Source organism: Hipposideros armiger, unplaced genomic scaffold, assembly GCF_001890085.2.
Source record: "Hipposideros armiger isolate ML-2016 unplaced genomic scaffold, ASM189008v1 scaffold_645, whole genome shotgun sequence".
NCBI classification, from domain to species: domain Eukaryota; kingdom Metazoa; phylum Chordata; class Mammalia; order Chiroptera; family Hipposideridae; genus Hipposideros; species Hipposideros armiger.
Genome location: NW_017731995.1, coordinates 221,008 through 239,068, shown reverse-complemented (window position 1 = coordinate 239,068; position 18,061 = coordinate 221,008). Strand labels below are relative to the sequence as shown.

The 18,061-nt window shown below is 39.5% G+C and overlaps 1 protein-coding gene across 1 annotated transcript in view; it reads right to left on the bottom strand.

Annotated features, from left to right (window-relative positions):
* Positions 1-5,529: 5,529 nt before the first annotated feature.
* HYAL4 (hyaluronidase 4) overlaps positions 5,530-18,061 on the bottom strand; it is a 19,955-nt gene continuing 7,423 nt past the window's right edge. Inside the window, exons 2-4 of the mRNA XM_019625923.1 lie at positions 14,753-15,751; positions 7,568-7,657; positions 5,530-5,964 (exon numbers count right to left, since the gene is read on the bottom strand). Of these exons, the coding sequence (XP_019481468.1) occupies positions 5,578-5,964; positions 7,568-7,657; positions 14,753-15,706 (1,431 nt within the window). The 5' untranslated portion in view covers positions 15,707-15,751 and the 3' untranslated portion in view covers positions 5,530-5,577. The remainder of the gene's footprint in view (positions 5,965-7,567; positions 7,658-14,752; positions 15,752-18,061) is intronic.

Genomic DNA, 18,061 nt, shown 5'->3' with positions numbered 1-18,061 from the left:
TGTGTGTGTGTGTGTGTGTGTGTGTGTGTGTGTGTGTGTGTGTGTGTGTCTGTATAGATTAGTCGTTTCATACTTGGAGGGGATCAAGTAGTGAGTCTGACAAGCCTCAGTCCCTTCATTCTTCGTAGAGCAGAGTCTTGGACCGTCTGCCTCCTGAGGGCAAGCAAAATAAACTAATAATTTTTAATAGGGAATAAGGGCAGACATCTTAGTCCAGAGGGGAATATAGATTGCAAGGATACTCATATTAAAATCAGTAAATGCTCATAAATGAAAGATTATAATGCCCTTTACATTAGGTAGAGAAACACAGTGCAACAGGCAGTACATTTGGAATACATTTACTATCTATTTTGCCTTGAGTAGGGAATTGTAAGTTACTTTTGAGTAGCAATAAATTTCATTGCAGAAAATTACTTCTCTCAGTATCTTAACAGAACAAATGCAGTAAGTGGCCGCAGTGATGACCTAAGAGTTTTACTTTCCAGACACAATAAACAGAATACCCTGTTCTAACTTTGTACAATTAAAGAGAACAAAATATCAAGTTCATAAATGAATGTTCAGTGACATTAAACGTTTTCCAAGTTCTTAAGATTAGCATTAAAGACAAAGGAAGTAGTAAGTGTATATATTTAGTTCTTTGGTAGAAACAAAAAGCATAATACTAACATTAGCTTTGACACAATATTTATTTTTCCCATTAAATTTTATTCTATAATTTTTAATTATAATAGCATAACAGAGCTGATGCTCAAGGTTTAGAATAAGCAAATATCTAAAAAATCAATAGCACTATATATTTCTTTCTATTTGATGTACATGGCTTAGTAATGGCTTCTTCTGGTTCCCTTCCTTGATGAGATTATCATTTCCTTGAGCTTAACTGGTCAATCACTGTGGCTTTTGTATTTGCAGTCCTTAGAGTTCTCTACCCAGTAGATGCTTAAGAAACTTTAGATTGGGTCATCTCCAGGAATTCTTTCTAAAATGTGATTAGAAATACATTTCCAATGCATAAGATCATGACTTTTGTGATTAGATAGAAGTCACAATAACATCTAAACAAGACAATTGTATTTTAGACATTTGACATCAGCATATAGAGAACTTCCTCATTCTTTTTTAAAACTGAGCGTTATCCCCTTGTACAAATGTACTATGATTCATATAACAAACCCTGTGTTGGTATACATATGGGTTCTTTCTCCTTTTTTTCTTTGCAATTTATTTATTGATAAAACCTGGTTATTTGTCCTGTCGAGTTCCCTAGTATCTAAATTTTGATCGTTACATCCCTGACATTGTTTCGTATTTTTCTTTGTACCTTGTATTTCTTGTGAATTGGTAGAGGCCTGATACAATTTTGGTTTGATTTCTGTAAAGATTTATTCTTAGCTCGGGTTAACATACTTCAGTTATGTGGTATGTAATGTCTGATTTTATCTTTTTTTCTGATGTTCTATCTCTTTTTTGAGGATCAGTGCCTAGATTCATCTAATTCATTAGGAATTGCAAAATGGTGATATTCTATCACACCTTCTTCACTCATTGGTTTGAATAAGAAGAAACTTCCCTTCCTTCATTATTTGGCTACCCTGAGGTATATAGTTCATATAGGAAATGTATAATAAATGGTTAATTCTTTCCCTTTATTTACCTGTTTTCAGAGTAATGAGTTGGTTCCTTAATGTTCTTCAAAAGTGGTCAATGAAGGTTTTTCTTTAGTATCATTCTGACCTCATGGATTTAAATACAAATGATGCATTTCAATGCACTGCAGTTATTTCTTTAGTGATTCTTGAATTTTTCAATCTTTGTCAGTAGGAGTCTCTAAGTTGGCTCATGAGTACTTTTGATACAATCCTGGTGATCCTTGATAGCATCCTTGCTCTATGATCAAGAAGATATTCCAGGCTCATCTTGTACATTTCCTATCTTCGGCCTGGAATCAGATATTGTCCTAAGAGGCAGTGATTTCTTTTATGAGTAAATGATATTTAGATATTTAGCTTATGAGAGCTAAGTGTACATTGCCAGTACATTGGTTAATTAAGTTTTTCTCCAATGGGGTCAAAAAAAGCACTGCCTGCCTGATACCAGAATTACTGTACTTGTGGGTAATGTTTCTCTGCAAATCAGCAAAAAGAAACTTGGTGAAAATAAGCCTTCTGTATTTTCTGCTGAGATCTAATGAGAAGACAACTAGCTTAAGGTTCAAAAGAAAAAGGTTTAAGGCCTGGGTACTTCTGTGTGATATTAAGTCATTTCAATACTCTGAGTCAGACATAATTTCTCCTTCTTCAAAATAGATATAATATTACCTATCACAGCTTTTACAGGGACCAATAATGAAAGTACTTAACAATAATAGCTGACATTTGCTAAGGTATTTTTATGTGCCAGGTTTTATGCTAAGTATGTTACCTACTTGATATCATTAAATCTGTATAAAAGGACAAAAAGTACCATTATTATCTTTCTTTTATAAAAGAGAACACGGAAGATCAGAGAGGCTGGTACTTTGCTGATTCCATGAAGAGAAGATAGGAAATTCTAAGAAGCTGTGGTAATTAAGCAGCATAGGAGGTGAATTGCTTATTTAGGAGTAGCGAGCCAAATTAAGTCCACAGAGGCTGACAAACATAACCAGTAGTACTAATCCAAATTAATAAAAAATGCATTCGATTCATGATCAAAAGCTGAACGAATATATTTGGATTCCTTTACAACCAGAGTTGTGGTGGAAAGAATATTTAGCAACACGGATTCCATATTGGGCTCTTTTACCAAATGGCTTTTTGACTTTGCCAAGTGATTGATTCTCTTCAGGTGTCAGCTTTTCACAGAAGAGTTCAACTACGTGATTTCAGAGGCTAATGTGCTAATATAAGAATAGAAGAGTAATGCTTGAGGATGACTTTGAATAACTCACTATTAATATACAGAGTTAAAAAAAAACTTTAGGACATATTTAGAGGTTCCACGTTGATTCAGATTTCTGAGTCACTCATTGATTGATTCATTCAAAATGCTGATTGAGAACCTACTATGTGCTGGGCACTGTAACAAGCAGTGTTTTTAGCAGTGAATCAAATGAAGTCCCCACTTTCCTGGTTTACTATCTAGTGAAGGAAGACAGAAAATAAACACATGTATAATAGATACAGGTCAGATAAATGTGATAATATGTGTCAGATAAATGCTACAGACCAAAGAATGAACAAGGGAAGCCGATGGGAAGGGGAGTAACCAGCAGCTCCCCACCCTCCCACCCCCAGTGCCTGCTACCAAATACACACCAGCTCATTCATTTGCTGGTAGCCTCGTGGCTGACTCTCTCTGATTCAAATAGCATCAGCTCAACGAGGCCCAACACATGGAAAATCCCACCCTCCCCCACTCTGCTCTTGATTTTCTTTCCCATGTAGATCTAATATCTGATACAAATTGCGTGTTTGTATGTTTAATACCTGTCTCCCACAGCTAGAATGTAAGTTCCAAGAAGTCAGGCCTCTTTGATTTGTTCAAGGATGTACTTCAAAGCCTTGACCAGTACCTGATAAGATGTAATGGATAATACATTGATTAGTGTACAAATTAAATTAATAAGTAAATGAATGAATTGGGAGGGTGATTCTGGAAAACCTTCACTAATGAGGTGACTAAATAGTAAAAGCTTGACATTTAAAAATCAAAACTTAAGGAAATTATTCATTAAATTGTACAACATCCAGTTGATAGACATTTTGTGGCCTTATAATGATATTTAAATTATACTTATGAGGATTACAGAATAGCATGAAAACTACTTATAGCATATGGTTGAGTGAAAAAATACAGGATACAAAAATATGCATATATTATTATTACAGCCATGTAAAAAAAAGTCTTAAAAAGAGGTTTTAGAAGAAATGCTAGGAGGAAATACACCAAATGTCATCAATATAAGTTGTAGTGATCATTGATGTTTTTCCTTTATTATTTTTTCTATTTAAAACATTTTCTATAATGTGATTATATCATATTTGATATGAAAATAAACTTAAATTTTAAAAAGTTAATCTATATAATGCTGCCTCTCATTCATGGTATTATAACATTTTTGTCTTTTGTTTACATTGTACATTTAGAAATTGACCTTAACAATGTCAGTAACCCCTGACAAGCAGGGACTTAGAGTGGAAAGAGTACACCTGTATTGCAAATATTCCATAGAAAGACAAAAGAGGCAGAGAAGAGGTTGAATAAACCCTCGTGCCTTCTATAACTAACATCATACCTATCTTGACTTCACCTTTCTAGTAGATTGTCTCCAGGGGAAGGAAATCCAATCAGTTGAACATGCCCCTCAAGAGATCATAATGAATAAGTGATTAAATTGAATATAACATTGGAAAAAGAAAATTGCCCAAGATTCTGTTTTATCATAATTGTTTCCATCACTTTGATAATCAGGGGAAGACAGTTGAAGATTAGCAACATGTATTAAGAGCCAAAGTGTGCATCGGATATGTTATTCTATTTACTCTTCAGAATACTTCACTGAGATAGGAATTATGTTACCAAATTATAGATGAAAAAACAGGGAATATAAAGAACTTGCCCCAGGGTCAAACAACCAGGTAGGTAGTGAAACCATGATTCAACTTAGATTCAACCCGACTGTAAACCACACTTAAAACTCATATATAGGAACCAAAAATATCCAATATTTCTTGGTAGAACCCCTTCCCAATAGTACTTCTGGGCCCCTTACATGTATTTATGAAGTATTTATTTAACAATGGTCTTTGCTTGCAAAAGATGCCAACGGCATTTTTATTAATGTGGTTCCAGCTTCCGGGTCTAGAGCAATATCATCCTAGGTGAGCAATAATATTATCCTGAAGGCTTTCACAGTATTGAAATTGCTGCAGTCTGTAAGGAAAGGACTCCTGGTAGGCGCCATATTGGAACAGATGCCTTTGCAATGAGTTGGGAACAGCTCCTCTTGCCTCAGCACCCTCTCTGCACCCTCATGAGAAGCCACATCAGGAATTGGTTCTTCACTCAGTGAGGCCAAGCAGGGAGCAGACAGAAGCCTAGTTTGAAACTAAGGCTGAAACAGGAACTCTGCATTGGATCCTCTTCAATGGACTAGATGACCAGGTCATGCCCTGAGGTGACCCTGTCTGTTGAATCAGATAATTACTTAGTAATCTGTCTTTAAATTGCTAGCTGGAAAACCCATATTTGAAATCAATAATTTGATATTTATATGTATACTTTTATGTATATGCTATATTCATATAAAGATTAAAATATGTTAGCTCTAGTTTAAAAACCACTTAAACATTCCAGTAAGGAGGAAGAGTGAATTGACATGCCCCCGGGATCTGGTTTCTTAGCTAAATTGAAGCTAAATAAAGTAATATGTTACTATGTATGTTAAGTGACAACATGATGTCTACTTATAATACCTCTTGATGCATTTCACAAGAGAAATAAACGTCCTAAGTTTCATCTCTTCCCTAAGTGACTGCTCTAAAGACCATGCAATTCCCTTTAAACTCAATTATCGCACAGCTGAATGCTCTAATAATCTGCTAAAACCAGCAGACATAGCGTTATCAGTGAGCCAGGAAGAGAGGAAACCCCAGAGCAGCCATCAGCCGTCTTCACTTCCCTGCAGTCAGCACCTTCGTATCCCTGATAACAATGACAGGAAAATTTCTCCGCCATCACTGCCAGGTCTGTATCAGATGCTTTTCCTTTCACACTAAATTCTCCGTCCTTGGAGGCCTCGATGTGGTAATTTGCAGGGTTCAATTGAAGGTAATCTGGCGCTTTCCACACCTTCCTTAGGCATCTCCCGTTATTCCTGCAGAGGTGAAGGCTGCACACCTCAGCTGCTCTGGTCACGTTGAGTATGTAGCTCCCTAAGTCGGAACTCACGAACTGCTTCACCTTTGTACAGTTGCCCTAGAAATTAGAAACAAAGGACTGTGAGTGTTTTGGGGTTTTTTTTGTTGTTGTTGTTTTTGTACTGACACGGTTAGAGCAACTGGGCCCACAAAGCAGCCCTTTGGACCCAATTGAAACCTGACGGCTTGGTTTCAGATGGTGAGGTCTCAGACTCAGGCACTATATAGCTCCGGGGAAAGGGTGAGAGGTCGAAGGGACAGGAAATGGAGAATATATTACAGTAGAGCTAAGCAACTGAACTTGGAAATGGGCCCCAGAGGCAGCACATGTGACCTTGCCTTCTTCCAATGTACAGCCTTTCTTTTTCCTCCTGCTAGTTCCCAAGTTAATGGGTGTGAATAAAAGAGGAACAGGCCCAGACAGAAAGTCATGTCAGAACCACTGTCCTTCCGCCACCTTTCAGGTCTGTGTTACCTTTCGTGGTTGTGTTGGAACATGAATCATTACATCCTACCAGTGTGTTGTTGACCTGCAGCCTTCTGGGGGTTTCCTGTTAATTATGCTAAAATATCAACTGCCCTGAGTTCTAGTCTTCCATGTATAATTCACACACAGGAAAGCCTGTAAGACTGACTAGGTCTTTGTGTGTGTGTGTGTGTGTGTGTGTGTGTGTGTGTGTGTGTGTTTCCTATTGTGTGCTTGCCACCTGGCTTGCACACTAGGCTTCCTGATGAAGCTCTTCCCATGAGCCACCTGGGCTGAAGAGAAAATATCACACCTGGAGAGTCAGGAATTGATCCTCTCAGTTTCTACCTAATTCTCATATGTGGACAGAGGAGACTTTTAATCTCATTGTCACAAATAGTTTCATGAACGGTATCTTGGGAGCAAAAAAATTGAGCTTGTGAAATTCTAAGAATACCAGATAATCATGAACTTGCAAAAAATCCAATTTAACAAAAGTGTTGAGTATACAAATATTATAATTCAAGGCAAAATATATTACGCTATAGAGATATAAACAAACAACATCTGGAAATACAGATGAGATAGTGATTTATGTGGATTAGGGAAAATGAGGAAGACTTCTTGGAGCAAATAATATCTGAGATGAAAGAAGTTTGAGGAGGCATATAAATCTTATTTTAAATGCTACTAATTTTCAGCTAATTTCTTCATACAGGAAAAACAAAGTCAATGTGGAGATTAAAAAGTTACCATCTATTTCTACTTCTCACAATATGATATAACACACTTTTGTGTAGTGGTTAGATGCGAGGACTTCAGATGAAACTGCCTATGGTTAGTGACAGACTCACCACTAACTAGCTGCTACCCTAGTTAGATTTCTTCTCTTGTTTCCTCATCTATAAATGAGGGTGGTAGTTCCTACCTCAAAAAGGGTTATTATGACCAGTAAGTGAGCAGATCAAAACAAAAAAGCACTCAGCTCAATCCTAGCACATAGTACGTATTCAAGAAATGTCAGTATTATTATTACTAGCTCAACAAAAGTTAATATTTTTTGAGCTTCTTCTATGTATCAAGCACTGATTTGGACTTTTTTTTCTACAGTTGGTTTACTATGGAATGAGTGCCATAGGAAAGCAGAGGAAAGACTTTAAACAATATTAACCATACCTTTAAGGTACCGTCTTACCTCAGATGAAGTTAAATTCATGTCTCCCCAAATGACAATGCCTGAAGCTCCCAATGCAGCACTTTCTCCAATGGTGCTGATTAGATCTTGCTAAGTGGAAAAGAGTAGAGTTCATTATTCATGTGAATAAAAATCAACCCACCAGAAATTAGGATTAGAGACTGAGTTTAATATAATAGGATGAAACTATTTTCCACTTTCTTAGAGTAACGCAAATGTTGATTGAACCAAGGCTCAGAAATCACACTCTATAATCATATGGAAAAACACATTAAATATTTTTTTGGGGGGGTGAACTAAGGGAGGGGACCAGTCAAGTTGTTGTTCTTCAATCTTAGTTGTGGAGGGCACCAGATGTCATCTGGCTGCCTGTCGGCAGGTCGTGGCCTCTAAGCTCAAGGTGCTGTGTTCAACCTTAGTTGAGGGTGGGCATAGCCACCATCCCATGCGGGAGCAGAACCGGCAGCCTTGTTTTTAAGAGATCCACTGAGCCATCCTGATGGTCCCTCAGCTCAAGGTGCCGAGTTCAGTCTTAGTTGCGGGTGGGCGTAGCCCACCATCTCGAACAGACAACCTTGTTGTTAGGAGCATGTGCTCTCACCAGCCACCTGTTGGCAGCTCAGCAGCAGCTCAGTTCGGGCGCAGCTCACCAGCCCATGTGGGAATCGAACCAGCAACCCTATTGCTCAGAGCTCATGCTCTTAAGCAAACTTAACCAACTGAGCCACTCGGCCAGCTCCATATTAAATCGTTTTAAAGAAAAATTTAAATTTTGCCAAACAGACTACTATTTTAAAGACAGCCTGTAAATAGCCATCATAAATTGTTTAATCGAAGTTGACTAGGAGCATACACACACAAACTGGATATACAGAGGGTGCCAAAAAAGCGTATACACATTTTAAGAAAGGAAAAAACTATTAAAATTTTAATACTCAGTATATATCAATAACAAAAGGTGAATACAAGTCACATTTGACTTCTGCAATTACAAGAGGGGCTCAAAGTGGTTACCATCAGCATCCAGACACTTCTGATTATGGCAAACTACTGCTTGAGCAACATTGACCAAAGTGTCCACTTGAACACATTTTTTTTGGCACCCCTGGTATGTATCTGACCCAGAAACAAAATCCAGAAGTTTTCCTTCTTCGAGTGTGAGGAACGGCTCTCATTCCTGTTAGCTAAGCTCCCCATCCAGTTTGCAACACTCCCCTGAGAACGTCATTTCTGTAGTGACACGGAGGCTTTTGTGTCATTTGATTCTAAGGCCCAGCAAAGGAACACGGTGGTGAGGAATTGCAAGCTCTGGTTTGGTCCAGCACTTCTATTTGATCTCTGAAATTATTTGTGTTTCATTTCAAAGTACCTGACTTCATGGGCTTTATCCATTCATCCAGTCATGGTAAAGCCACTGGAATTTTTGTCAATATGGTTAAGATAGATGAAAACTGAATTTCAGCAGGGCAAATTTGTAATCCTAAAAGAGTATTGTTTTAGTGTTTAAAGATCAGGGATCGAGGCCATTTCAAAGGGAAATTAATGGTTGAATATGTGTGCAATTGGTTTCCTAAATTAAGTTTCTACAATAGGTTTCCTAAATAAGTTTGTTAGATTATTAAGTTCACTCAATCTCAGTTTTCAAAGCTTTTTTCTTTATTATTTTTTTTCCCTTTCCTTCCGATTCTCTGGAAATTTTCAAAAAAGGAGGAGATTTTAGTTTAAACTAATTTCCCTTTCAGGCTGACATCCATTTTCCTTTTCCATGACCATAGCATCTGCTGAATAGATCAGAGCTAACACGACAGGAAGGGGAGTTTCTCTGAGGACCAAATGAGGTAGTGTCAGTGAAATGGTTTTGAAAATCACCCATGATGTGGTGAATATAGGACAGGGGAGGAGCCAGCCTTGCTGTGCCCAGAATGAGGACTCTGCTGGGTCCGTGTCCATTGCCTCTTTGAGCAAAGACATAGGGAGCAGAGCTCCACCCTTCACTTATTTTGAAACTTCCCTGAATACAGCAATGCCATATTCACATGATATGATCAGAGGGGCCAGAATCCTCCATGGCCGTCTATGAATTCCTATTACGTGTATGTTACATCTTTTCAGCTGTGTCACAGTTCTTGGATATTCTGGTTTTTTTGTTTGTTTTGTTTTGTTTTCAGTATTTGTTCTCTTTACTTCTCAGTTTTGAAGGTTTCTATTGAGATATCCTGAAGTTCAGAGAGTCTTTCCTCAGCCTTGTCCAATCTACTAATAAGCCCATCAAAGATATTCTTCATTTCTGTTGCAGTGTTTTTGACCTCTAGCATTTCTGTCTGGTTCTTTCTTAGTGTTCCTATCTCTGTGCTTACGTTGCCCATCTGTCCTTGCATGTTGTCCACTTGATGCATTAGAACCCTTAGCATATTCATCATAGTTGTTTCAAATTTCTGATCCGATAATTCCAACATCCCTGCTATATCTGAGTCTGGTTCTGATGCTTGCTCTGTTTCCTCAAATTGTGTTTTTGCCTTTTAGTTGTCTTGCAATTTTTTTCTTGATAACTAGACGTGATTTATTTTTTCTTGATAGCTCCTACTGGCTAAAAGGAACTGCTATGAATAGGCCCTTAGGAAGGTATGGGGGGGAATGGAAAACTTTCAGCGTTCTATGATTAGGTCTCAGGACTTTAGTGAGACTTTGGCTCTGGACTGAGACCTTCACAAGTGTTTCTGTTATTTCTCCCCCCTCTTAGGTTGGGCAGGCTGGCTAGAAGGGGCTAGAGTTGGGTATTTCCCTTCTTCCAAGTGGAAGTCTAGAGCCAGCTGAGGTTGAGAATTTTTCTTCCTTCAGGTCAGCTAGGCTCTGATAGGATCCCAGCAGGTTTGGCTCTGATTAAATAGTTTTAGTTTCTCCTGAGGGCACACACCCTGTAAGAATAGAAAGCTCTGGGGTATTCAGAATGGTTCCTTTTCTCCTCTGTCTGCCAGGTGCATCAGGGGATTTTTCTGATATTCACTGTGAGGAGCTGATAAGCTCTTGGAGGTAAAACTCACATAAGGGTCCCCTCCCTACCCCTGCCCATGACTGCATCCCCCTGGAGTTTTTGTCTCTCAGAACTGTCCACAGTGAGCCTCCAGGAATTTAGTCAATTACAATTGAAGTTTCCCTACCCCAGCCGTGGTTCCCGCAGAAGTTTCTGCTCATGGGTTTTGATCTGGTAAGTTGTGATTTTCTGTGTTCACCTGTCTCTCTCTCCAATTTTGAAGGCAGCAATCTGCCCTGTGTCCTCACTTCTCTTATGGTTCTAAGAAGGGTTGATTTTTCAGTTTGTTTAGCTTTTATTTGTAAGATGGAGTGGCAGCTTCTAAACTTCTTACATGCTGGACCAGAAACCAAAACCCTCCCATGAATTACTTTGGACTAAGGCATTGGCATCAAAGGGAGGAGAGAGGCACAGCATTTATATTTTGTATTTATATGTTATTGAGCTATTTTAAGCAAGGAAGCTACAGATGTTTGTGGTGAAAATGGCAAGTCTTCACGCACATGTTGGTTGGAGCAAAGGAGTCAGCAGGAGACGGTAATGCAAGTTTCTGTACCTAGTTAGCTCACTGTCACCAAGCTGAGAACACGGTGCTGAATGGATCACAGAGCAACTATGTTTTGGGGACTAAAAAAAGCAAGGGCACTAGTTAGTAAGGGAAGTCCCAGGTAAGGTGCTTCTAGGAGTAGATTGGGACCACCCGAAAGCACAAGCCACATGAGCAATGTCACATGAAAGGAGAAACAAAGGAAAAGCACAGAATGTAACAGCAACCAATCTTCCAGGTCCTAGTGTGGTGCAGGGCCACCTAGCCCTACCTGTGATCCTCGGCTCAAATCGAAGTTTTGAAAGTGGAGGGTGGGGACACCCAGAGGACTTTCTCCACACTTGGGTTTCATTCTGCCTCTGAGTCTTTACTACAGTGTATGCCAGTGAGGTGCCCACTGTGGGGAGCTGCAACATCACTAATGAGCTCCCTTTGGCTGTTATGCCAAAGGGAATATTAATTCATTACAGGGAAAGACATCTTTAAATCTACAGTCAAGAAAACTCCTTTCATTATTATTATTAATAGTTTTAAAGATTTTATTGGGGAATTGGGAGAGGGGAACAGTGTTGGGGAATCGGGGGAGGGGAGCAGACAAGTTGCTGTTCTTTGGTTCTTCAGTCTAGTTGTAGAGGACATCGCCTCACTGGCCCATGTTGGTATTATCATTGCGCTCTTCCCAGGTGAGGCAGATTGGTCGCCGGCCTCTGGACAGCTGCTCACAGCAGCTCTTGGCAGCTCACACCAGCTGCTGGCCACTCACGCTGGCTGCTGGCCACACACGGTAGCTTATGGCAGCCCACTGTAGCAGGGGCTATAGCCTATGCTGTCGCCGGTGACTCACAGCAGCCCAGCTCCACATCAAGCTGTTGTTCACCATCTTAGCTGTAGAGGGCGCAGTGTCACTGGCCCTCATGTGGGATCCAAACCGGGGCCCTGCTGCTCAGAGTGGTGTCCCAAGCCAGCTCTTAACCAACACGCCACTCGGCCGGCCCCCTTTCATTATTTTTTAAAGCATAGCATAAAGTTATACGTAGGTCGAATTTATGTGTAAGTAGCATAGGAAATATTTTGTGTGAGATGAGGTGTTACTACCCCCGTATCGTTCCCCCACTTTATGGCTGCGGACAGAAATCCCATTCTTAGATAGTCCCCTTCCAAGTTTAAGACTTTGATACCTGTTAAAAAGTGATAGGTTTACCACATATATTTCCGTGGTGCTTCAAATTTTCATATATATTTTCTCATTTGATTTTCATAACATATCTGCTAGGTAGGTAGGGCATTTTGTAGATTAAGACAGTGAGGCACTGAGGTCCGGACAGGTGAAGAGGTTTGCTACTTATTGGTAAATCCTTTTCCTAATCCTAACTATATGTATGTACATGTGCACGTACACACACACACACACACACACACACACACACACACACACGCTTTAAAGTGTAGAAAACTTTTGGAAGATCAGAAATGGAAGCCATAGCTGTTCACTTATGGGTTGATATAAATGCATATCAAGTTTTTAAACTTTTGTGGGCGGATTTTTATGGAGGACAGAGTAAGATGATGGCTTCAAATATTTGCAAATACCTTGCCATTCCGAAAGTTTTCAAGATTATACAGAATGATCTCTTGGGACTGTTTCTAGATAAGACGCTAACTGTTGTTTCGTCTTTCCTTAGAGAGAACAGACGCTCTTCTGAGGCTGTAGCTACTCATGAAGTAGCTACTTTAGGTTTGAAGAATGTGCAGAATGTACTAGTAGTGTAAAGTAATCTTATTGAAATGAAACTTTGTCTTTTAAAGTTTATTGTTTCTTCCAAAAGTAAATTTATTATCACTGAAGAAATTTGTTGGAGCCAAATATTAAAAAAGGAAAATAAATTTTATAGACGAAGGTAGTATTTAATTTTCAATTCCAGAATCAAGACTATTTTGTAAAGATTTAGATAATGTTTTTAAACCTTCTAGATAGTACTGATTTCCTATCATTCTCAATCATTTGTTGCCAATTTTTCTGGATAGTACAAATATCAGCTCACAATGGAGATTTGTTTTTTCTTGCTCATCTCATTAACAGGGCCAAAGGCATAGCATTTACTAAATTCTGATACATTTGTCCCATTTCTCCCTCTGAGGAGTAAGCTCTGCTCTCCCTGTGTTCCAGAGATGCCTACTCGTTATGGTAGAACCCTCACCTGGGTATTTCTTGAACCGCTGCCTTTGGATACCTGACACTAAGAATATCTTTACACATTTATACACTTAATACATGATGGCGAATTGAAACTTGTCATGGTGGAGAAAGAAGAAAGGTGATAAACCTGTAGTATTCAGTAATACCTTAAAACACCACTGCACCATAAAGCGGAAGCCTGAATAACTCTCAAGTCTTCTCATCATAGAAAATTTACACATAATTATCCAAGTCCGAAGATTACAGTAACATCTACTTTTCAGTTTTTATCTCTAGAAATTTCCATTTAAGTGACTAGTGTAGTAAAGGGAGAGGAAGGGAGGGAAATTTGGGTTGAAAGTTCATCTATTTTAAAAGTTATCCTTAGGGTGACCAGTTAGCTCAGTTGGTTAGAGCATGGTGCTGTTAACACCAAGTTTGTCAGTTCCATCCCTGCATGGGCCACTGTGAGCTGTGCCCTCCCTAAGCGTCAACTATGCCATTGTAGTACAAAAGCAATGTGTAACCAATGACCATGGCTGTTCCCCAATTAAAAAAAAAAAGCTACCCCCATGGTTTGTGTGAAGTCTTTGGCTACATATATGACTTAAGTTAAATAAACAGACTAAACCTTCTATTTGTGAGTTTTAACACCAGATCACAAAACCATCTACTAGTGATGAATTTATTATTGAATTTGAAAACTTGCACCACTCTCACCAGTTTTCCATTAGAGTGGTTATAAAGTCAAGAATAAACTAGATGGCTAAATCTATAGATTCACCTACTCTTAGCAGATTTGCAACTCCCTTATGCCTTAAATTTTTTTTTAATTCGTAATTGTGGTTAAAAAAACCATGTAACTTAAAATTTACTATGTAGCCATTTCTGAGTGTACAGTTCAGTAGTGTTAAGTCTACTCACATTATTGTGCCTCCCTTATACCTTTTATGAAACTGGTAGGATACATTAAAAAGGAAACTTTTTTTTTTCTCTTGACATTTTAGATGGTGAGGCCAGAAGGAGGAATACCTTCAGTTTCACTTCCACATGTGTGAACAAAGTACTCCATTTTCAAGCACCCTGTCTGACCTCCCAACCTGTTCATCACCTACTATTTCAATAGCCTTTCCAAAAGCCTGGTCGTAAGGGAGGGCAATCCAAGTTGGGGCGCAGGGAGTAACAGCAGGTGCTGATGTCGCTCTTTAACCCTTTCTTTCCTTCCTTCCTCCCTTTCTTCCTTTCCTCCTTCCCTAACAGAACAATAATAAATAAGATAATCAAAACCCAGTTTGCATAAATGAAAATCTAAGTGGGTGACTAGTCAACGGGAGAATGATGCCCCTTTCTAGCAGACCACTAATTAGAAATTCTCCAAAGAACATAATTAACAAAGAAGCATCTCTTTTAGAGAGAGGGAGGAAATCTTACCTTAGAAAGAAAATGTAAAGGTTCGTCTGTGTAGCCTAGCCTCGTGTAGACGAACACAGGCAGAGCGTAATCGCGGGATGTCCTGGTGGAGATCCTCATGGACTCGTGCACCCGAAACTGCGAGAAGCGCAGAATGTTTTCGCTGTCTCCCAGAGATTTCCTGACCCCAATCGAAGGATATAAAGCCGCACTGCTGTTCCAGAGCCACGAGAGCTCATTGTTCCTCAAAACTTCCTTTTCTGGGCATGACCCAGTATAGTTCGGGGCATAAACATTATAATTGTGGCAATCGGGATATAAGTAATAACCCCAAAGGCCCTTGGGTCTGTTCTTAAGTCCCAATTCAATGGTTTCCTTCATGAAAGCTTTTGCACTTTCTTCAAATGCCGCTTTGGCTAAACCTTCGATATCAGTAGCGGACACATTCTCTTGCATATCAGAAATCAGCTTTCTTGACTTCTGTCTGTAGACATCTCTCGTGTTCCAGTTCCGGGCCCATTGAGGTCGCCAATATTCCCAGTCTATCACAGCAAGTCCACTGAAATCTTCAGCAGGGATATAATAATTAATATCTTGGTTGGCTTTTTCTAGATGTGCTTGCAAACTTGTGTTCTGGGGGAGGCCCCCATTAATGGGAGCCCCCTGTGATGTATACCATGGGTAGTAGCCCAGTCTGTTGACATAAAATATAGTGACGTTTTGCCCTGTGGCCTTGGCCAGGGGGCTTCCAATCATCTGAAACATTTTCAAGTTTAGTCTTATATTATATTTTATGAAACACTGGTCTGTTGGAGCATTCCAGGCAGCTATAAAAGGTTTCCTTTGATGAATTGGAAGTCGGGCAGGTTTTAGAGAAGAGATAGACTTCAGAAGTAAAAATATGAGCAGCCATGATGTGAGCTGTATTGTTCGAGCAACACAAAGCCTTAACTGTCCTTCAGATAATAGTTTCATGATAAGACAAAAATATATCTTCTGCTTTAGCGTGCTCTGGAAGTCCTGTGGAGAGATTTTGTTTTCTATTAGTGGTAATTTTGAGGGAAAAGACTCAAATATTGACTGAATATTATTATTGTTGTTACATATTTACATTTCAAAGTACATTTATTTAAAGGTCTTATAGAGGCCTATCGGAAATTGAGAGATAGAAGCAAGTATAGTGACCTAGATGCTATTCAGGGGCAAGCAATGCAATTCAACAAACATTCATAGAGATTAAGATCCAGTGTCCAGAATACAAAATAAATAAGATGAGGTCCTTGCCCTCCAAAAAGCTCATGATCAAATAAAGATGTAACATGATAGCTACTATCATTTTGGAAAAACTCATCAAACCCTAGGCACTGTGCTTCTGAAGTGCATTGTACATATTTATCTCATTCAGTCTTTTAATAACTTTTCATTATTTAATTAAATAAGTCACATTGTCATTTTCCAGCTGCTTTTCCAACCCTCCTTGCAGCTAGGGTGCTGATATCTGACCGTGGCCAGGCCAGTTAGGTGCATCCTATTCTAGACTTCAAATTGAAATCTTGGGAATCAAAGGGACTGAGAGGTGGTGGTGCCGGTGGTGACAGAAATTCCAATGTTCCGGAGTGGCAGTGCCTCCTGGGGCATCCGGAACCTGACTTCCGTGGTGTGAATGCTAAGTGGCAGCGTTGTCCTCGTGGACAGCACTTTTCTGCTCGTGTCGGTGAGGTTTTGTTTGGGTTGCTTACAACCAGGAACTCTGATTGACGGAGGTTCTTTCCATGGAATCTGTGGGTTTGAGTATTTCCTCCAGCAAAGCTGAGCACCTTTTAAGCTTCATGTTGTTCTGTAATTATCATTTTTAACCACCAGGTGTCACCAGCCAAACTGGATATAGCATTTCTCAGGCCTAGGACACTGAGGTAAACACTTAAAATAATTCACAAAACTTTATTCAAAGATATTTAAGAAGTGCTAAGTAAATGACTGTGCACACAGTATCAGCTTTTAAGAGTTGTAGAGGTAGATATTTTCTTCATGCATTCATCGGTGAGGTACTCCTCCAAAACATAAAGATGAGTAAGATGACTCCGCTTAGTAATATGAAATATTTACACTGAAGGTATAATTTATGGTTTAAAGAGAGCACTATTTTTAAGGTAATATAATTTTATGAGTCCAGTAAGAATTGTCCTCAAAACTGTCCCTTATCTGTGACTTTTTTTTTATTATATTCTGCCTCCGGATCAAGAAAAATGAATTTGCATGTATTCATTAACAGGGGCAAAAAAGCTTTTCTTTGAAGTTAAAATTAAGGTCATACTAGAGAACACTATACATGTGTACAAAAAAAAACAAACAAAAACTATTTTACTGGAATACTTCCTGCTTTCAGTTTTATGCAGAACACAGCGTTCTACTGATTATTGTGAACCTTTCAGCCTCCCTCATCACTGCCACAGAATGTCCTCATTCATTTATTACAAAGTTACCAAGTGATTCTTTTTTCCTATCCTGGAATATTATTATTCTCCTTATTCTGGTTAATGGAAGGCGAACATTCCATTGGCAGGTGGCAGGCAGAGCTCCTGATAAAATGTGCGGGCACACAAAGAATGCAGGCAGAATAAGTGAGCACAATTCAGTGCCTATGTCTTCTATTTGCTGTATGTCTCAGGTGCCCACTTCCCACGCAGGCAGGTCACGGTGCACTCTCTGTCACTCTCTTAATGAAACATGGCTCACTGGGAGGAGATCCCTTCACCTGGCACCTCCCAAACATTTTTTTCAGCCCCCACCAGGCAACCTTTAGTGGTCTGCTTCTCCCACCCCACCCGACCCTTCCTTCACTGGGGAGCCACCCTCCAGGCCTGCCCTTTCCCAAATGGCCCTTTGCTTCACCCCACCCATGCTGTCAAAACCCTGCTGACCTCTACCTGTATCATGACTCATTGTTATAATCTAGCAACTTGTGCAGTTACCCACACTTAACCATGCGTAGCCAACAGCAACCTTCCTCTTCTTTCTCCTTTGCCCCCTCATAATCTGCCCAGGAAGGTTTGCTTCTTTAAACAAATCTCTAAATGGTGGGGTTTTAGGAAGAGTTGGCAAGATATTGGGGAAGGCAATAAGTGAGGAGTTTAACCAGGGCTTCTCCCCTAAATTGTTATCACCCAGTTTTCTCTTCGTAGGAGTAAGGTTTGTCCTGGGAGCGTTTCGTTATGAGGCACTGAATTTTTTTTTTTTAAGATTTTTATTGGGGAATTGGGGGATGGGAACAGCACTGCCGAATTGGGGGAAGGGGAACAGACTAGTTGCTGTCCTTTTGTTCTTCAGTCT